Source organism: Musa acuminata, chromosome BXJ2-10, assembly GCF_036884655.1.
Source record: "Musa acuminata AAA Group cultivar baxijiao chromosome BXJ2-10, Cavendish_Baxijiao_AAA, whole genome shotgun sequence".
NCBI classification, from domain to species: Eukaryota; Viridiplantae; Streptophyta; class Magnoliopsida; order Zingiberales; family Musaceae; genus Musa; species Musa acuminata.
Window position 1 is genome coordinate 21,531,634 of NC_088347.1, and position 19,832 is coordinate 21,551,465.

Sequence of the window (19,832 nt, forward strand, 5' to 3'; positions counted from 1 at the left end):
GGTGGAACCTCCTCAGAATGTGCTTAGATTTCTGATGAGACCTGGATTCCTTTGTTTAAGCAATCACCTTATTATTGTCATAATATAAGGGAATCAACTCCTCGCTGCCTCTACTACCTCTGCTGCAGCAATGTACTCCGTCTTTATGGTCGAGTCAGTAGTAGTATCTTGCTTGGAACTCTTCCAGCATACTGCTTCTCTATTCAAAGTATACATATACCCCGAATTTGACTTATTATCATCGACATCGAACTAAAAACTTGAGTCTTTATAGCCTTCAACCCTAAGGCTACTATTTTCATATACCAGTAAAAGATCCTTAGTCCTTCACAAGTACTTAAAGATATACTTTACTATTTTCCAATACTCTAAGCCTGGATCTGCCTAATACTTGCTTGTGACACTCGGAGCATGCATTATATCAGGCTTGTTACATAGCATGACATACATGATAGACCCTATCGCCGAGGTATAGAGTATCATTTCTATGTTTACCCTTTTTCAAGAGTATTTGGGGATATACTCTTAAAAAGTGATATTTTAGATCTCATAAATATGAGATCTCTCTTGAAATTTTTTATGCTAAACCTTTTGACAATAGTGTGTATATACCTAGATTGGAACAAGCCAAGCATCCTCTTAGATATATCTGTATAGATCTGAATCCTCATAATATAAGATACTTCCTCTAAGTCATTCATAGAGGAGTGTCTAGATAACTAAGATTTACTGTGGATAACATTCCTACATCATTCCCAATGATCAGGATATCATCCACATATAACAATAAGAAGGTGATAGTGCTCCCACTTACCTTCCTGTACACACAAGGCTCATTTTCGTCTTAACGAAATTATAAGATTTGATCGTCTTATCAAATCTTATGTTTTAATTTTAAAAAGTTTACTTCAGTTCAGAAATGGACCTAAGGAACCTACACACCCTATCTAGATAATCCTTAGACACGTATCCCTCGAGCTATATCATATATACCTTCTCTTCGATGTTGCTATTGAGGAACGTAATATTCACATTCATCTGTCAGATCTCAAAATCACAGTATGCGACAATAGCTAATAGAATTTGGATGGATTTTAGCATGGCTATGAGTGAGAAAGTTTCGTCATAGTCAATATATTATCTTTGACGATACCCCTTATCCACTAGGCTTGCTTTATATGTCTCTACCTTTCTATATAATCCAATTTTTTTCTTGAAGATCCACTTGCAATCGATGGGTACAATATCTTTGAGTGCATCAATTAGGTTCTAAATCTTGTTGGAGTACATGGATCCAACCCAATTGGGTATTTGATCTCCATCTAACTACCCAAGTATTTTAGATTAGTGGATCTTTATCTAATAATCTCTTATGGGCTCTTATTGGATCTCATTCATAAGATCTAATAATTTAGGGGCATATTGGATATCCAATAAGATAGGGGGCTCCGATAGATATCTAATATCCGAACCTCTACTCATCGCAACACCTACCATATATGTATGACCCTCTAGGCCCAATATCGAGCTAGTCGTGAGTCATACATGTCAAAACTCTTTTTGGCTCAATGAATTATTATCTCCATAATAATTCACTCAACTCATCGACTATGGACCTATTGGGCCACTACGTTGTAATCCCCAGACGATACAGGGGAATCCAATCCATTGGACTTGTTTGTCTTTAGTTACCGTATACCTAGAGTCTCTCATCTATCTAATATCCAAGAGATCGTATACCGGGCATGATGCTATCATACCCATATGGTTTCTACTCGAGTCTCGCTCTAATCGGATTCTCCCAGAAAACTCTTTCTCTCTCAATTCGAATGACCCTAGCTAGGGATTTATTTGAGCAAGGATATATGAGACATTTCTCTTATGACACCGAGAGTAGATGATCCTCTATCGATACTAAATAGCCCTCGTAAGGTTGACTATCACTCCCAATGATCGGCTATGCTAGATCTAGGACATCTAAACTAAGTTCAGTATCAAAGAGTGGAGCACTCATGCAGGATATTCTTGGTGTCTCAAGTCTAAGGACTAGATATACCACTAGAATTACAGAATTGATGTTTGACAATAAGGCATCATCAACCATTCAGCATTTCGTAAGCGGATCAATAAGTAAACCCATTCCCCATTGAGCACTTGTATTGTATCCCTAATGTCTCCACATGAGCAACTATGAGACTAATTGCATCCATCATATAGATGGGTATACAACACACCAGTATATCCAATTATCTCGATGTCTTTCTTGAGTAACATATGATCGAAATTATTTAGAATCTATGTTTAAAGGTGAATCAGTCTCATTATCGTGATCTCATCATGATATGATTCTCATTACACATATCCAAATACATCACTATATATATATATATATATATATATATATATATATATATATATATATATATATATATATATATATATATATATATATATATATATATATATATATATATATATATATATATATATATATATGCAACAAGCAATATAAAGTGATAAAAGCTAAAATATAATAAGCAAAAAGACTGTGTCAAGTCACACATGTCATCACTCACGTGATTGACTTGCATGGTACCTATGACTACCAATAAGCACTACCGGTATCCAATACCCATGTGTCTGATAAATAAAAACTAATCGTGAATGTACTTAAAGTTTCTCAAAACTTCTGTTTCGCCCTCTCTACAATGTACTCTTTGTAGTTTCTTTTCTAGTGTCGATCTTTGCCATAATGGAAGCACTGGCCTTTATCCTTTGTCGGGTCTTTTTAAGCAACCTTTGCTATACCTGGTCTGCCCTTGCCCTTCTTAAGGGACTTTTCTACTTTCCATTTCTTTTTGGTCTCACCAGTATTAAAAACCAACTTCTCTTTCTTAACAGTGATCTCTACCTTACTCAACATATTGATGAGCTCAAGGAGAGTCACCTTAAGTTTGTTCATATTAAAATTTATTATTAATTATAAAAAGGAATCTGATATGGACTGAAGTATAAGATCTATACATAAGTTATCCACTATGACCATTTATAGACCTGTGAGTTTTTTTATTCATTCAATCATCTTTATGACACTGTTCTGAAACGGTGTCCTCTTAGTCATCATAGCATGGAAGAGACTCTTGAATATCTCATATCATTGAGTCTTTCTATATTTCTCAAATAGTTTATTGACATGTAGGAGAATGAATCTAACATCCATCTTTCATGTTGTCTTTGTAACTTAGGAGTCATGTAGCCTAATATGTAACACTGAGCAAGAGTAGAGTTATCTATGTACTTCACATAGCGAGTGATCTCATCCTCGCTTGCCGCTTTCTCGGGCACATGCATTACTGTATCAAGGACGTACGCGATTTTCTCCACCGTGAGAATAATTCTCAAGTTGCAGAGTCAATCCGTATAATTCGGACTAATGAGGCAGTTGACATCAATTATGTCATGTAAGGGATTTGAAAGTGATATATTCTAAAAATAAAGATGTAACAGAAATAAATAACATACAAATTTCATAGAAAAATAAATAAGATATGAACTTGTATCTTAATATACTCCCACTATCTTTCTAGCAAGTCACGCGATACCCTCAGCATATGAAACGAAAGTCTCTAGCAAACTTCTAATGGAGATCGTAACCTCGAGGAACTCGACCAATCACACTAAACCCAAAAGGTAGGCAACTCTTACCGATTATAACTCTTTATGATTCTCGTTCTTTTCGACCTACGAACCACCATGGTCTCAAGGGACTCGACCAATCATGATGTTTGATTAAGTCAACACCATTGTTACAAGATGAGTTTGATTCAATGATATACCCTTGAGGGACTCAACCAATAATATCATGTCCTCAAGTCACCGGTGACATCTTTATATCATTGGCAAGATAGTTATTCATGATATAGATGAGCTTCGAGAGACTCGACCAACTCAATCTACGTTGAGAATCGATCCCTACCTATAACGATGGGAGGTCATATGGGTCAATCTAATTGCCTCACATTTACCGACTTAATATTATCGAAAGAGGGGATTTTAATTTGGTCTTCTAATATGATATATCACACACATATATATTTAATATATATCTACACCTCATATAAATATATATACATATCTAATAGGTGTATAAGCAATTACACATCACATAAGCAATCACACCATATGATCATAGACCACAGCCTAATGTGATGAAGCCCAAGCCAGTGGGCCTAATCACTCACATCAAGATCTATATGTGCAACGACGCATCTCTATGCCTTATGATCGTTCATCTCGTCCTCGTTAGTTCTGTTGGCATCTAGACGCATTTTCATGTGTCGTGATCGTTCGTCTCGGTCTCGTGGGTCTCGCTATCGCTTCCACGCTCCCGTTGCATCTCCTCGTATGATTACAACTTCATCATAAGCACGTAAGCCCGAGAGAAGTAAAATGGTGGCTCGCATGCCTCAATAATAATAATAATCACATCACATGGTTCATAATCATTCGTCTGTTAGGATCAAGAGCACTAAGAGGGGGGGGGGGTGAATTAGTGTAGCGGAAAAGTTTCTGCGATTAAAATCGAAAGCTACGTTCGAACGACAAAAACGATTTTGATGTAAAATCCGATTCTAAGACTACTTTAGCTTAAGATTAAGCGAGATGAAGTTAAAGTAGATCTACAGAGGCAGTTTGCAGTTTATGATAAAAATCAGAATGCAAGCGCAAACTGAAATCCGATGTTCGTACGATAGAACCGGTTTACGTCTAAACGTCAACTTTGAAGATACTGAACTTTGAGATATGTTTTGTAAATGCACAGAAGGCAGTTTGCAATTATAATTAGAGTCAAAACGTAAACGTAAACTGAAATGTAATGATCGTATGAAAACATCGATTTACATCTAAACGCAGATTCGGAAAGTTCTGAACTTAGAAACTCGTTCGTAAAAGCGCAGAAGACAGTAGCTATTTAGGAGGTTTGCAGTAAAGATAAAATGCTCAAAAGTAAATGCAAACCGAGATTTAGAGTGGTTCGGTCAATCTTGACCTACTCCACTTTTGGCTTCCTCCACCGACGAGGTCACCGACGTCAACTAGAGGCCTTCCTTCAATAGGCGAAGGCCAACTGCCCTTTTACAGTTTCACTCTTTTATACGGGCTCAGGAGACAACCCTTACAGGACTTTTCTCTCCTCTCTTTACAACTCAAAACTTGAAGAACAGAAAGAGGAGAACTTTTGGCCTTTACAACAATTTTGAGCTCTAAGAATCACAGAAAAGATCAAGATTTCGGTGTGTGTCTCTTTACTTTCTGTGCTGAATGGGTGGGGTATTTATAGGCCCCAACCCAGTTCAAATTTGGAGCTCAAAACCATCAAATCCCAGAATTCCGGGATCAAGCGGTTGCACCTCCTGACTGGAGCGGTTGCACCGCCTGGCAGAGCTCGAAGACTGAGCCCAGGCGGTTGCACCTCTCTGTCATGGGAGGTTGCACCGCCTCAGTCTGGCTCAGAGACTGAGCCCAGGCGGTTGCACCTCTTGACTGAGGCGGTTGCACCGCTTGCCAGAGCTCGAAGACCGAGCTCAGGCGGTGCTACCTCTCTGTCAGTGGAGGTTGCACCGCCCAGTCTCGCTCTGAGACTGAGCCCAAGCGGTGCCACCTCCTGGCTGGGGCGGTTGCACCGCCCAGTCTCCCTGGGAGACTTAGCCCAGGCGGTGCTACCTCCTGGCTTGGGCGGTTGCACCGCCCAGTGCAATCAGGGTCCGAATGGGTAGATCCATTCGGCCCAACTTGGGTTTTTCAGGGGCCCAATTGCCCCAAGACTAAGTTAATGGGATCACCTCCCATTTCCAACTTAATCAATGTGCTAACTATGATTAATCCTAAGATAATCTCTGTAGCTTGCTCTGGTAAGTCAATCGCTTCTTCCGGCGAGTTTCCGTCGATCATCCGATGAACCCTCGGTGATACTCCTGCGGACTTCCAGCATACTCTTGGACTTGCGATGATCCACTTAGCAAGTTCCGACGAGCTTCTTTTGGCAAGCTCCTGGACTTCTCGGATTTGTTCCCGCAAAACCTCCGACGACTGTCCGAACTTCCGTCGAACTCTCGAACTCCCAACGTGATCATTGTCTTGACTCCGGCGCAACTCCTGCTGCATGTCTAACTTCCATCGTAGTTAATCCTGCACACTTAAAACAAAACTTCGATCGAGACAATTAATCCTAAGTAATTAACCAAGTTGTCCGGCATGTCATTGGTCCCTCGACGCTTCATCCGATTCTTTGGCACATCGTCCTCTCCTGCAGCCTATTGCCCAATCGGCCAGTTGACTCCGCAACTCCGATATCCTTGGCACAATACCCGCTCTTCTTGGCCCGATGCCTGAGTCCTCGGCCCGAAGCCTTCTGTCGTTACGTCGATCGATCCACCGGCCCGACGTCCAATCTTCTGACATGTTCCTTCGGCACAACATGATTTTCCTCCTTTAATTGTCTCATCCTGACCGAAGCATCCTGCGTCACTCAAAACGCAGATTAAATCATAAACATATATCAAGTAGTTTCATCATCAAAATACGAGATTCAACAATCTCCCCCTTTTTGATGATGACAACCACTTGACGACGGAGTTAAACTTAACTCCCGGAGTTTAAACAAACTCCCCCTATCAATATGCCATATTGATAGAATCTTGAATTTAAACTGAATTCAAGTCATTGCAATATTAATCATGAATACTTGCAACACGTCATCATGAACTTATGCATTAACTTATGCATAACATGTCATGTCATCAACATACTTCTCCCCCTTTGTCATCAACAAAAAGGAGAAGTACCGCAATCAAGTGTTTGTGATATTGGTTCAACTCATTGCATGAAAAACATAATATCAAGTTTTATCATCATGCAAGTTTGCTATTATCAAATGTCAACATGAAAAATTGTGACGTAAGCTTTTGATATCATAACGCAAACATTTCAAGTGTTTATCAATTATAGCATTTCATCACATGGTAAGATATCAATGCGTAAAATTACGATGCAAGTTCTTGATATCTTAACGTATGATGCAAACATGGCATAATGCAAGTTTGGCACTATCTCTTAATGATGCAAGCATTGCAAATATGGCAATCATATCAATTCATATATCTCTTGATGATGCAAGCATAGCATCAATGTTCATAGCATCAATTCATATATTTCTCCCCCTTTGTTATCAACAAAACAGAGAACGATATAAGCAAATTTTAAGCATAAGTGCTTGTTATTATTCATGTCATAAATAGGTTCATGTCATTTTCCAACGGTGAGTGATAGGATATCGATTATACAAACATCTCAAGGAAAGCATGACATGGAGATAGCTTTGAAAACTTCTTCCTTTTTTATCTATTATTATCTTTTTGCATGAAGGAGGAAGACTATTTGTGATACATGCTATTTGTGAGTTTACTTCGAGTGAAGTTAGAATCGATGAGAGATTAAATCATGCTTCATTTTTACAAGGACCAAGATATGTTTGTGAAACAAATCCTTGCAAGTAAAAACACTTTCATCCATATTCATCAAATCTATTTCTCAAAAAATAATTTTCACATGATATGTGTATGAGAGATGTATTTGCTAGTTGATTACATATGTCAAAAATCAATGATATGAACTAAACTTGATATGGCATATGCTTGTTAAGTTTGGAAGAGAGTAAACTTGATATGTTAGGATCAAGAGAATCCGAAAATGAAATTTGACTCTTTCTTGCATTCGGACAAGGTTTTGCTATAGATATTCAATTACAATCATGAAGGTAAAGCATGCTTGTTATCATGGAAGTTTTGTATTCAAGCACATAATTTTCCAACGTGTATTTGTGTAAATCATTATGCCAATCAAGTGATTTGATCATTCAATCAAGAAAGTCCGAAAATTAATTTTAACAAGTTCAATCATTCGGACATATTTGTGCCATAGTTTTTCAAATACAATTATGAAGATAAGACATGCTCATCATCATGATAGTACGATAGCAAGTTTACAATATACAAGCTAGCAAAAATTTTTAACATTTTAAGACACGAAAGCTAGCAATTTTCTTTTTGAGATATGCACATTAGCAACTCTTTCTCCCCCTATGTCATTGGGAAAGAGAAGGGAAGACCCTTTACATTAATTTCTAAATCATGATAAGGGAAGGTTTCAATCTTATTTGTGCATCATTATATTTTCAAATTCGAACATGCACAATTTCAAAAACCTTATATTTCATTCATGCATGATACTGAATAAATCAATCAATATTATGAGCATATCATACATGATACTTAAATTTTTAACTATTTATCAACATTTTAATCATGATACCAAACATTCATCATTTAGAGTATTCATGACATTAAATCAACATACATCATTTTAGTAACAACTCATAGAATTTTAAATCATGATTTACATCATATACAATACATCACATCATAATTAAATAGCTCAAGTATTGCATGCATCATTGCAAATCATAAATGCTTCATATCATGATGGTATCAATTTTGTCAAATTATATCTTACCATGCATGATCATAACTTTTCATTTGTATACATCAAAACAAATTAATGAATATCTCATGTATTCATATCATCACATAAGGAATATCAAGAAGAGTTGGTAATGAGATTTACGAATCATGTAGACAAATTATGAATATTAAGAGACATATTATGATTCTTTTTAGATAACTCAAATAGCAAAAAGAAAGAATCACAGTAAGTTATTTTGATTTATAAAAAGAATTCTCAAGTTATAATTCCAAGAAATCACAATTCATTTCAATAAATTTCAATAAGAGCACATCATCAAAATCTCAACATTACTTTCAAGAGATTCAAAATGGCATAGATAATTTTATTGATCTCTTAGTGAAAAAGTCAATACGGTAGAGAAAAATAAATTTTTAAGAAACATACTTTTCTCTTTTTAGTTGTTTTAGTTCATATGATTTTATTTCATCTATGCCAAACATGTAGCATGTTTTAAAATTGAAAGTGCAAGTTTTATTACGACAAAGATCAATAAGGCACTTTCATTACCGTGAAAATCGAAAATCGCAAGATTCATCATCCATAATTATAAAACCAATAAACATGATTTTTTAAAATCTTATGCATAGAATAAAATCATGGGTATCAAAACATCATTATATCATCAAGCATGATTTCATATTTTCAATCAAAATCATTTTGTTTGTTTATCATAAAATATGTATTTTTCATGATTATTTTCAAAATTACTAGCATGATCATAAAATTTTCATTTTCATCATATATATATATATATTATTTTTTTTAACATGTAATTTTTAAGAAAATTAATTCTATATTAAAAAGAAAATGTATTATGAAGAGTATCATGTAATTTCGAAATAATTCAAGAGAGTTGAGTTACTTACCTTGTAGTCGAAGCCCGTCAAAGCCCAATTCGCCATTTCATCTTTGGAAGTTCTTGATTCATCCTTGGTTGTCTTCCTCTTCTTTGGCCTCTTCCTTCGTTCAAGTTCATTGTCTATTTTAGATTTTTGTTTAATAAACTATTAAGATTTAGTGTTCGAAGTTCAAGTTCATCATTGTCCTCATCACTTGAGTCATCGCTCAAGTGGCATTCATTTGTCTGGAGTTCCAAATCCTTCCTGTTCTTTGTAAGATGATTGTGTTCAACATGTTCATCATGTGCATCGTGCACTATTTCATATGTCATCAACGAACCAATTAGTTCTTCAAGTGGTAAGTTGTTTAGGTTTTTAGCTTCTTGTATTGCAGTTACTTTTGAATCCCACTTCTTATAAAGAGAACGCAAAATTTTGTTTACGAGTTCAAAATCCGAATAACATTTTCCAAGAGCTCTTAAACTATTGACGACATCCGTGAAACGGGTGTACATGTCGCCTATAGTCTCGCTTGGTTGCATTCGAAAAAGCTCAAAATCATGCAATAAAAAGTGAACTTTCGAGTCTTTGACTCTACTAGTTCCCTCGTGCGTGATTTCAAGTGTTCGCCAAATGTCAAAAGCCGTTTCGCACGTAGAAATCCGATTGAACTCATTTTTGTCCAAAGCGCAAAATAAGGCATTCATAGCCTTTGCGTTTAAAGAAAAATACTTCTTCTCCAAATCCGACCATTCGTTCATCGGTTTAGAGGGAAGTTGAAAACCGTTTTCAATGATATTCCATAAATCTAAATTCGTAGAAATCAAGAAAACTCTCATTCGAGTTTTCCAATAAGTGTAGTCCAATCCGTTAAACAACGGTGGACGAAAGACCGAAAAGCCCTCTTGAAGGCCATGAAGAGCCATTTCTCTCGGGTGTAAATCCGAAATGAGAAAAACCGGGCTCTGATACCAATTGTTAGGATCAAGAGCACTAAGAGGGGGGGGTGAATTAGTGCAGCGGAAAAGTTTCTACGATTAAAATCGAAAGCTGCGTTCGAACGACAAAAACGATTTTGATGTAAAATCCGATTCTAAGACTACTTTAGCTTAAGATTAAGCGAGATGAAGTTAAAGTAGATCTACAGAGGCAATTTGCAGTTTATGATAAAAATCAGAATGCAAGCGCAAACTGAAATCCGATGTTCGTACGATAAAACCGGTTTACGTCTAAACGTCAACTTTGAAGATACTGAACTTTGAGATATGTTTTGTAAATGCACAGAAGGCAGTTTGCAGTTATAATTGGAGTCAAAACGTAAACGTAAACTGAAATGTAATGATCGTATGAAAACGTCGATTTACATCTAAACGCAGATTCGGAAAGTTCTGAACTTAGAAACTCGTTCGTAAAAGCGCAGAAGGCAGTAGCTATTTACGAGGTTTGCAGTAAAGATAAAATGCTCAAAAGTAAATGCAAACCGAGATTTAGAGTGGTTCGGTCAATCTTGACCTACTCCACTTTTGGCTTCCTCCACCGACGAGGTCACCGACGTCAACTAGAGGTCTTCCTTCAATAGGCGAAGGCCAACTGCCCTTTTACAATTTCACTCTTTTTGACGGGCTCAGGAGACAACCCTTACAGGAGTTTTCTCTCCTCTCTTTACAACTCAAAACTTGAAGAACAGAAAGAGGAGAACTTTTGGCATTTACAACAATTTTGAGCTCTAAGAATCACATAAAAGATCAAGATTTCGGTGTGTGTCTCTTTACTTTCTGTGATGAATGGGTGGGGTATTTATAGGCCCCAACCCAGTTCAAATTTGGAGCTCAAAACCATCAAATCCCGGAATTTCGGGATCAGGCGGTTGCACCTCCTGACTGGAGCGGTTGCACCGCCTGGCAGAGCTCGAAGATTAAGCCCAGGCGGTTGCACCTCTCTGTCAGGGGCGGTTGCACTGCCTCAGTCTGGCTCGGAGACTGAGCCCAGGCGGTTGCACCTCCTGACTGAGGTGGTTGCACCGCCTGCCAGAGCTCGAAGACCGAGCTCAGGCGGTGCTACCTCTCTGTCAGTGGAGGTTGCACCGCCCAGTCTCGCTCGGAGACTGAGCCCAGGCGGTGCCACCTCCTGGCTGGGGCGGTTGCACCGCCCAGTCTCCCTGGGAGACTTAGCCCAGGCGGTGCTACCTCCTGGCTTGGGCGGTTGCACCGCCCAGTGCAATCAGGGTCCGAATGGGTAGATCCATTCGGCCCAACTTGGGTTTTTCAGGGGCCCAATTGCCCCAAGACTAAGTTAATGGGATCACCTCCCATTTCCAACTTAATCAATGTGCTAACTACGATTAATCCTAAGACAATCTCTGCAGCTTGCTCCGGTGTGTCAATCGCTTCTTCCGACGAGTTTCCGGCGAACTTTCGTCGATCATCCGATGAACCCTCGGTGATACTCCTGCGGACTTCCAGCATACTCCTGGACTTACGACGATCCACTTGGCGAGTTCCGACGAGCTTCTTTTGGCAAGCTCCTGGACTTCTCGGATTCGTTCCCGCAGAACCTCCGACGATTGTCCAAACTTCCGTCGAACTCTCGAACTCCCAACGTGATCATTGTCTTGACTCCGGCGCAACTCCTGCTGCATGTCTAACTTCCATCGTAGTTAATCCTACACACTTAAAACAAAACTTCGATCGAGACAATTAATCCTAAGCAATTAACCAAGTTGTCCGGCATGTCATTGGTCCCTCGACGCTTCGTCCGATTCTTCGACGCATCGTCCTCTCCTACAGCCTATTGCCCAATCGGCCAGTTGACTCCGCAACTCCGATATCCTTGGCACAATACCCGCTCTTCTTGGCTCGATGCCCGAGTCCTCGGCCCGAAGCCTTCTGTCGATACGTCGACCGATCCACCGGCCCGACGTCAAATCTTCTGACATGTTCCTTTGGCACAACATGATTTTCCTGCTTTAATTGTCTCATCCTGACCGAAGCATCCTGCGTCACTCAAAACGCAGATTAAATCATAAATATATATCAAGTAGTTTCATCATCAAAATACGAGATTCAACATCGTCTACATCATATATCACATGTACACATTATCAGTACGTAGAACTACTAGATAATAATAATAATAATAATAATAATAATAATAATAATAATAATAATAGTTAATGAAACTATTTATTTAATTAATTTTTTTTAAAAAATTAAGGATATATAGAAAATTTTCTAAATTATAAGGGGTATTTTTATAATTTGAATAAAAGGACAAAACATGAGATTTCTCATATTCCGACGGGTAAAATTATTCTTTTACCCAAAATGCTCTAACCCCATCCCTACTGCTGCGTTGTGGCCACCACCACCTTACCGATAGTGGCCACAACGCCAAGGGAGGGGGCGCCCTTATAGGTGGGCGCCCCCGCGGACGGGCGGCTTTGCTCGCATGGACAGTGCTCGCAAGCATCATTGCCCCCGCGGCTTTATGCCTGCGGCTCGCATACTACTGGCTACAAGTGGCCAGGCCTCGGCCAAGGCTGCAAGCAGCCATTGGTCAACCTACGAGAGCAACAACAATTGTTGCCCTCTCTTACCTTTTGTGTCAACGATTTTGATGATAAAAGTCTTCATAAAACACAATATATATAGTTCAAAACCAATCTTTCATATGAACAACCTGGCTCTGATACCACTGTAGGAAAATCTAGGGGCAACATCACATGCGCAGCGGAAAAACAGAAAACAAAAAACAAAAATCCCTAAATTTCCTATAAATTGTGTTTATCGTCATGCGAAGATTAGTGTGCAAATTCTTCAAAACCGAAAATTACATATATGAAAGATTATGTTTTACCCTAGGGAGATCATATATCCCTAAATCCCTGTGTATCTGTAGGAGAGGGTAAAGGAGGTTAAGCGTCATCCTCTCTAGTGGTAATTCACTTAGCAGGGCTACGATGATACTCCTCAAATCTTCATACCTGTTATCTTAGAAGGAGAAGGGGAGAGGAGAATAGGATGTGGCAACCAACAGAAGCTCTAGCCCATAAACCTTTAGTCCCCTTATATATATATATATATATATATATATATATATATATATATATATATATATATATATATATATATATATATATATATATATATATATAATACCTATTAGAACTCCTAGCACAATAAATTATTATCTTCATTATAATTCACTCGACTCATCGATTGCGGACGTACTAGGCCACTACTCCGCAGTCCTCATGCTATATAGGAGAATCCAATCTAATAGATATATTTATCCTTAAATACCGTGTATTTATAGTTCCTTATCTATCTGATACCCCAGAGACCATATACCGCGCATGGTACTGTCATGCCCATATAGTTTCTATTCGAGTCTCGCTCTAATTGGATTCTCTCGAAGAACCCTTTCTCTCTCTCAATCCGAACAACCATGGTTAGGGATTTGTTTGAGTAAGAAAACATATGATATTTTTCTTTTGACATCGAGAGTGGATGATTCTCTATCGACACTCAATAGCCCTAATAAGGTTGGCTACCACTCTTGATAACCGGTTGTGCTAGATCTGAAACTTTCAAGCCTGTAAGTCCGGTATCAAAGAGTGGAGTATTCATACAAGACATCCTTTGTGGCTTAAGTCTAATGACCAGATACACAACTGATACAACGAAATCGTTGTCTAACAATAAGGTTATCATTAACCATCTATAATTCTGTGAACGGAACAATCAGTAAACGCATTCTCCAATTGAGAGGAACAATCAGTGAACTCATCCTCCAATAAGCACATGCACTATAGTCCTATTATCCCCACACGAGCAGTTACATGACCAAATGCATCCATTATATGTATAGATGTATAGTACACCAATCTATCCGATTATCTTGATGTCTCTCCCGAGTAACTTATGACCAAGATTATTTAGGATCTATGACATCAGTATATATATATATATATATATATATATATATATATATATATATATATATATATATAAAGTGATAAAATACCAAATAATATAATGAGCAAAAATAATACGTATAATATCACACGTGATATCACTCATATGATTGACTAGAATTATGGAGATAATAATTAACTTGTAGGGCATTTGTAACTAGTATTATGTAGATAATAATTAACTAAGCTAGAAGGTGTTCTAATAAGTATAACTCACGGTTAGCTCGATATTAGGCCTAGAGGGTCACACGCATATGGTATATGTTACAACGAGTAGAGATTCGGATATGAGATATCCGTTGGAGCTCATATCTTATTGGATATCTAGTAAACCCATGAGTTATTGGATTTTATGGATAATATCCAATAAAAGCTAACGAGAGATTATTGAGTAGAGATCCACTAATCCAAGTGACTTAGGTAATTGGATATAGATCAAGTACACAATAGGACAGAATCTATTATGGTTAAGTTGACAATGAACCTATATAAATAGGAAAGAACCAAAAGGGCCATAGGCTAGACCCCTTTTGGCTGCCATCTCATCTCCTATACTCCTCTCCTCTCCTCAGCTAGCAGCCCCTAGTTGGGGTGTGTAGATAACAAGAAGGGCTAGCCCCTTCTTGATCCCGTGGTGCGTGTAGAAAGGAAGATCATGTGGTGATTTAAGGAGCGTCTTCGTAGTTCCTACCATGTGGATCACCACTAAAGAGGAGGATAATTAACCTTCTTCATCCTCTCCCACAGATCTGTAGGATTCTAGGAATATATGATTTCCCTAGGTGACATATATCTCTTCACACGTGTAGTTTTTCGGTTTTGTGGGCTTTTAGACACCAATCTTCGCACGACGACAAGAAACTATTTTTTTGTGAAAATATAATATTTTTGTTTTCTGTCTTTTCGTTGTACATATGATGCTACCCCAGATTTCCCAACACCGCCTACCTATGCTCCAACATGATATTTCACTCTCACATGAAACATATTATCAACTTTTATTTTGTTAGAGATGAAGATATAAGATGTAAACTACGTGTTTCTTATGTCTATATTTCTGACTAATTAACTAACTCGCTCTTATAGTTTCTTGCATCGTTAATAGAATTTCAATCTTACCATAGCATGATAAAAGATCATGATATAGATAAATATGAAATATCAATTTTATATTCCTCATATATTTTAATCCTTAATCAATTTATAAATTAAAAGATCAATCACTATAAAATATATGAAAAGATCTCTTTCCTAAAATTTATATAAATATATATTATCTCAAATGATATCATCATCTTTTTCACGGCTAATAGTTGGAAACGAGAAAGCAACGGAAAGCACTGTTTAGGAGAACGTTAGCCGGCATTACCGACATCATGACATAATGTGGGCCAATCCCTAACCAACGTGGCTACACCTTATCGATACATTAATACCGAATAACGAATCTACAGCGAGTTCATGCAAAACAAGTGATCATATCGGCCTCAAATATAGACAGCACAAAAATAATGCGGTCTTAACATGTATTGAAGTATGCTTACCGACGAAATAGTTCTGCTGTTCTAATTTGTGACGCACATGCGCAAAGTGACAAGCTGTTCATTCACTGTGGCATTACGTCGAACAGGCATGATCGGTGTGCCTTGTCTTTTCCTCTAGTCAATGGTGTGATTGGTGTGGAGAACGAACTCTTTTTTCCCCGGTCTCTCTTTTTGTGCCTTCCATACGACGCAATTCCTCTTCCTCTTGAGAAGAAAAGATGATGGGAAGTTAGGCTTCGATCACTTGCCCTTCCATCCATGAGAGTAACATGAAGCTCTGAAACGTGGCATAGTAAGGAATCAAGTGCAACCTTGAGCTGCTTGGTACCAACTTGCATGGTGAACATTACTTGGCAAGTCTTGGATCCAGACAAAGCCTACAGGGCATGGAGAAAACGAGGAGTGGGATGAGGCAACCTCGCTCCAAATGTCAAAGCGACCGAACTTGGAAGAAGCAAGAGAAGTCAAAGTTCAACAAAAGGAACATGAGAAGCATAAGGGTTTCCTTCACTTCGCACAGTACCCCCATCACCATCAGTTTCTCTCACAGTGTTGCATGCCGATAGCCAAGAATCGTGAAACGAGAGAGGAACCGGTGGAATGGTCCTTCGAATGCTTCATGGCTCTCGTCTCTCCACGTGAACGGCCTCCTGCCTTCTTTCTGACCTACGGAAGCACCAGAGCCATGTCTCCTTCCTCATAATCCCACCTGCAAAAGAGGAGCATTTGGAGTTACAAGCAGCAGCTGTAATAATAACAGTGACCCATTTCTCTCTCTCTCTCTCTCTCTCTCTCTCTCTCATGTAGACGTCACTACTGCTTTCGTCTCTCTTATATAGCCATCACTACTGCTTTCATCTCTTTCACTCCACACTTCCCTGAGTCCAAAACAAACCACAGAGAAGAAAGTTGGGAGAAACGGCAGAGGCCGGAGGCTTACTTCTACTTCTGAGTGACCTCTTCTTTATCCTCTCTTTCTCTCTCTAGAAGTCAGTTGATGAGAAGAGGATGAACTGGTCCAGCTCCGGTGAGGCCTACGTCCTTTCCACGTCGTCCTTTGCTGGGCTGGAAGGCAGCAGCCGAAAGCGTCATCTTTGGGACTGCGAGGCCAGCTCCCACCACCATGACACCAACCACACCTTCTTCCCCAACACTCCCATTCCGGATTGCCCACCTCCTCTCCTCCCCATGAACAACCTCCTCTTCTGTTGGCCACCACCCACCGTGCCGAAGAACGCGGTGGAACCGGTCCCCGGAGGCCAAATCGGACTAAATCTGTGGGGCCACAGGACCTACTTTCCTCCCGGCTACGGCCTCGAGACAGCCCACCTCTTCGCATTAAGGTCGGTAGGTGCGCACTCGCCGAGCCACACGCCGCCTCGCTGCCAGGCTGACGGGTGCAGTGCCAACCTCTCCGGTGCAAAGTACTACCACCGCCGCCACAAGGTGTGCGAGTTCCACTTCAAGGCCGCCGCCGTCGTCGCCCATGGATTGCACCAGAGGTTCTGCCAGCAATGCAGCAGGTAATATCCGCTTGGTTGCTCTTGTCGGAACAAGAAATCCCACATGACAGCTCGGCATTTATTCCATTCATTGTTTTCCGTCCAAAAGATCTCATCTTTCTTCATCTTCTGTTCCCTTTTATTATTTTGTGTTGCTCTATCTTCTTCTGCTTTCCTTCCTTGTGAATCATAGGAATGTAAGCTAGTAAATCACATTTCTTTTCTGGAGTAAGTGCTGCTCTCTCTCTCTCTCTCTCTTTCTTCTTTGTTGATTGCATTTGATGCTTCTTTTCCTCATGTTAGAGAGAGAGAGAGAGAGAGAGAGAGAGAGAGAGAGAGAGAGCGAGAGAGAGAGACCGTAGATGGAAACTGAGTTCAAGTTTTGGTCGTTTGCTGCTCGATCTTATCCAAAATGGTGGACAGGTTTCATGTGCTAGCTGAGTTTGACGAGGCCAAAAGAAGCTGCAGGAAGAAGCTGGCCGACCACAACCGCAGGAGGAGGAGGAGGAAGTCTCAACTCCCAACAACAATACCCAAAAGTTCCACAGTCAACTCCATCGAAGAGCTTAGTCATCATGCAGACGTCTAAAGAATCTTGCTCGCTTGCTTTGCGCACGATATCCTCTTCTCGTGCTTCGAATCACCTCCATTAACAGCGACGCCGCGGCTACGTCCCAGTTGAAGGTTGGACAAGCTTTATCTCTTCCAGCAGCTGTCTCTTACTCTGTGTACCGAAGTCAAGAACACTTTGGTGCAGCATCGGAGGAGAAGCCGTGACAGCAGCAACAGACCATCTTCTCCCAACAGAACCTTATTCCACCTTCTCTCACTACTCTCTCTCTCTCTCTCTGTGACTTTTGGCGAAAGGTGACCGATGGTGTTAATGATTTCTTCCATTCTTGATTTCGAGTTTCACGAACGACGTTGTAAGGATCCTTCACAGCATGATTTGTTGACCATCACGTAGCTGATATAATGGACTCACATGCATCACCTCTTCGAAAGCCTCAATCCATGGCACTACTTGTGTATTTTGAAACATATTGAATCCATGAAAACAAAATTCCAAATGACATTTCTTGTCTTCTGAATAAAAGCATAAATTATCATTAAGTAGATTCGATTAAAACAAAAAGATAATCGAAATGTAGCGTGAATATCCTTTTCTCCATGAGTTACACCTTTTTGATTGAGCCATGCAAAGTGCAGAAGACATTAAGTCGACATATATATATATATATATAGTATTCCCGAGAGGAGCTTCTGCTCCTACGTGCCTCTCGTTGGCGGGGGAGGCTGCGCAGCAGCTCTATTAAGGTGGAATCCCTCTCTGTCTCACTCATTTCGATCTCATTGCCTTGTCCTGCTTCTTTGGTTGGGTTTGGAATGCTTTCGTGCCGAATCGCGTTGGTCAACTCGTCAACTCAGTGAAAATGAGATTCGAATTTATTCTTGTTGAAAAGAATAAAAGAAAATTTTTTATCGAAGAAACTTTATTGAAGTAGCTTTAGCTTAAATATAGTAAAATATACATCTCCTATTTATACAGATTATGAGGGAGGATTAAAGATTTCCTTATATAGTTGGAGAAATCTTGCCCGTAAGATGGTACTCCTGTCAAGGATAACAATCTTGGTTTGATGAAAAGCAAACAATTTACGAGTTAGAGACTTTGTGAGTAGGGCAAGAGTAGATCGCTACTGTTGTTATTGCTGCGGCTGCGACGACAACGGCTGCAGCAGAGGAGAAAGCTACATCAATGGGAAAAACTATAGCAATGCTGTAACAGAGGAAGAATCTATAGTAGAGGAGGAAGTTACAGTGATGTTATAGCAGAGGAGGAAGTTACAGTGATGCTATAGCAGAAAAGGAAGCTACGGCAAAGGTACAACAGAGGAGAAAGTTGCAAAGGTGCAGCAGAGGAAATCTTATCTGCTATCGGTTCTAAGTTAATCTGATGTCATCTTAGAAAGCTTGGTAGGTTGAGTTAGAGTAGATAACGTAATACATCGGGTTATCATCGTAGTAGATATATATATAAATAAATAAATAAATAAATATATATATATATATATATATATATATATATATATATATTGATGATTTCCCTAGAAAATATCTACATTTTGAATATTTTTCAATCGATATCCTCATTATATTTTTTTAATTTTAAAAATATTTAAATTGACCTTCAAATTTTGTTTGTTTGTTTATTATAGTGTTTTAGTCTCCTACAATATTTTGGTCACTATAATAAAAATATCATAAAGTTTACTTGAAATCATTGTAAATGATTTAAATAGAGTCATAATCTTAATCAAACTAACTGTAAACCTAAAAATATGACATTATAATAGTCTTTGAGTAATAATAGTCACACGATATTATA

General features: G+C 38.9%; 1 protein-coding gene across 1 annotated transcript; it reads left to right on the forward strand.

Annotated features, from left to right (window-relative positions):
• Positions 1-16,949: 16,949 nt before the first annotated feature.
• Positions 16,950-18,032, forward strand: LOC104000200 (squamosa promoter-binding-like protein 10). The gene is made up of 2 exons (XM_009422188.3): positions 16,950-17,464; positions 17,867-18,032. Exons 1-2 carry the CDS (start codon positions 16,950-16,952, stop codon positions 18,030-18,032), a joined length of 681 nt encoding a protein of 226 aa, XP_009420463.3.
• Positions 18,033-19,832: the final 1,800 nt, after the last annotated feature.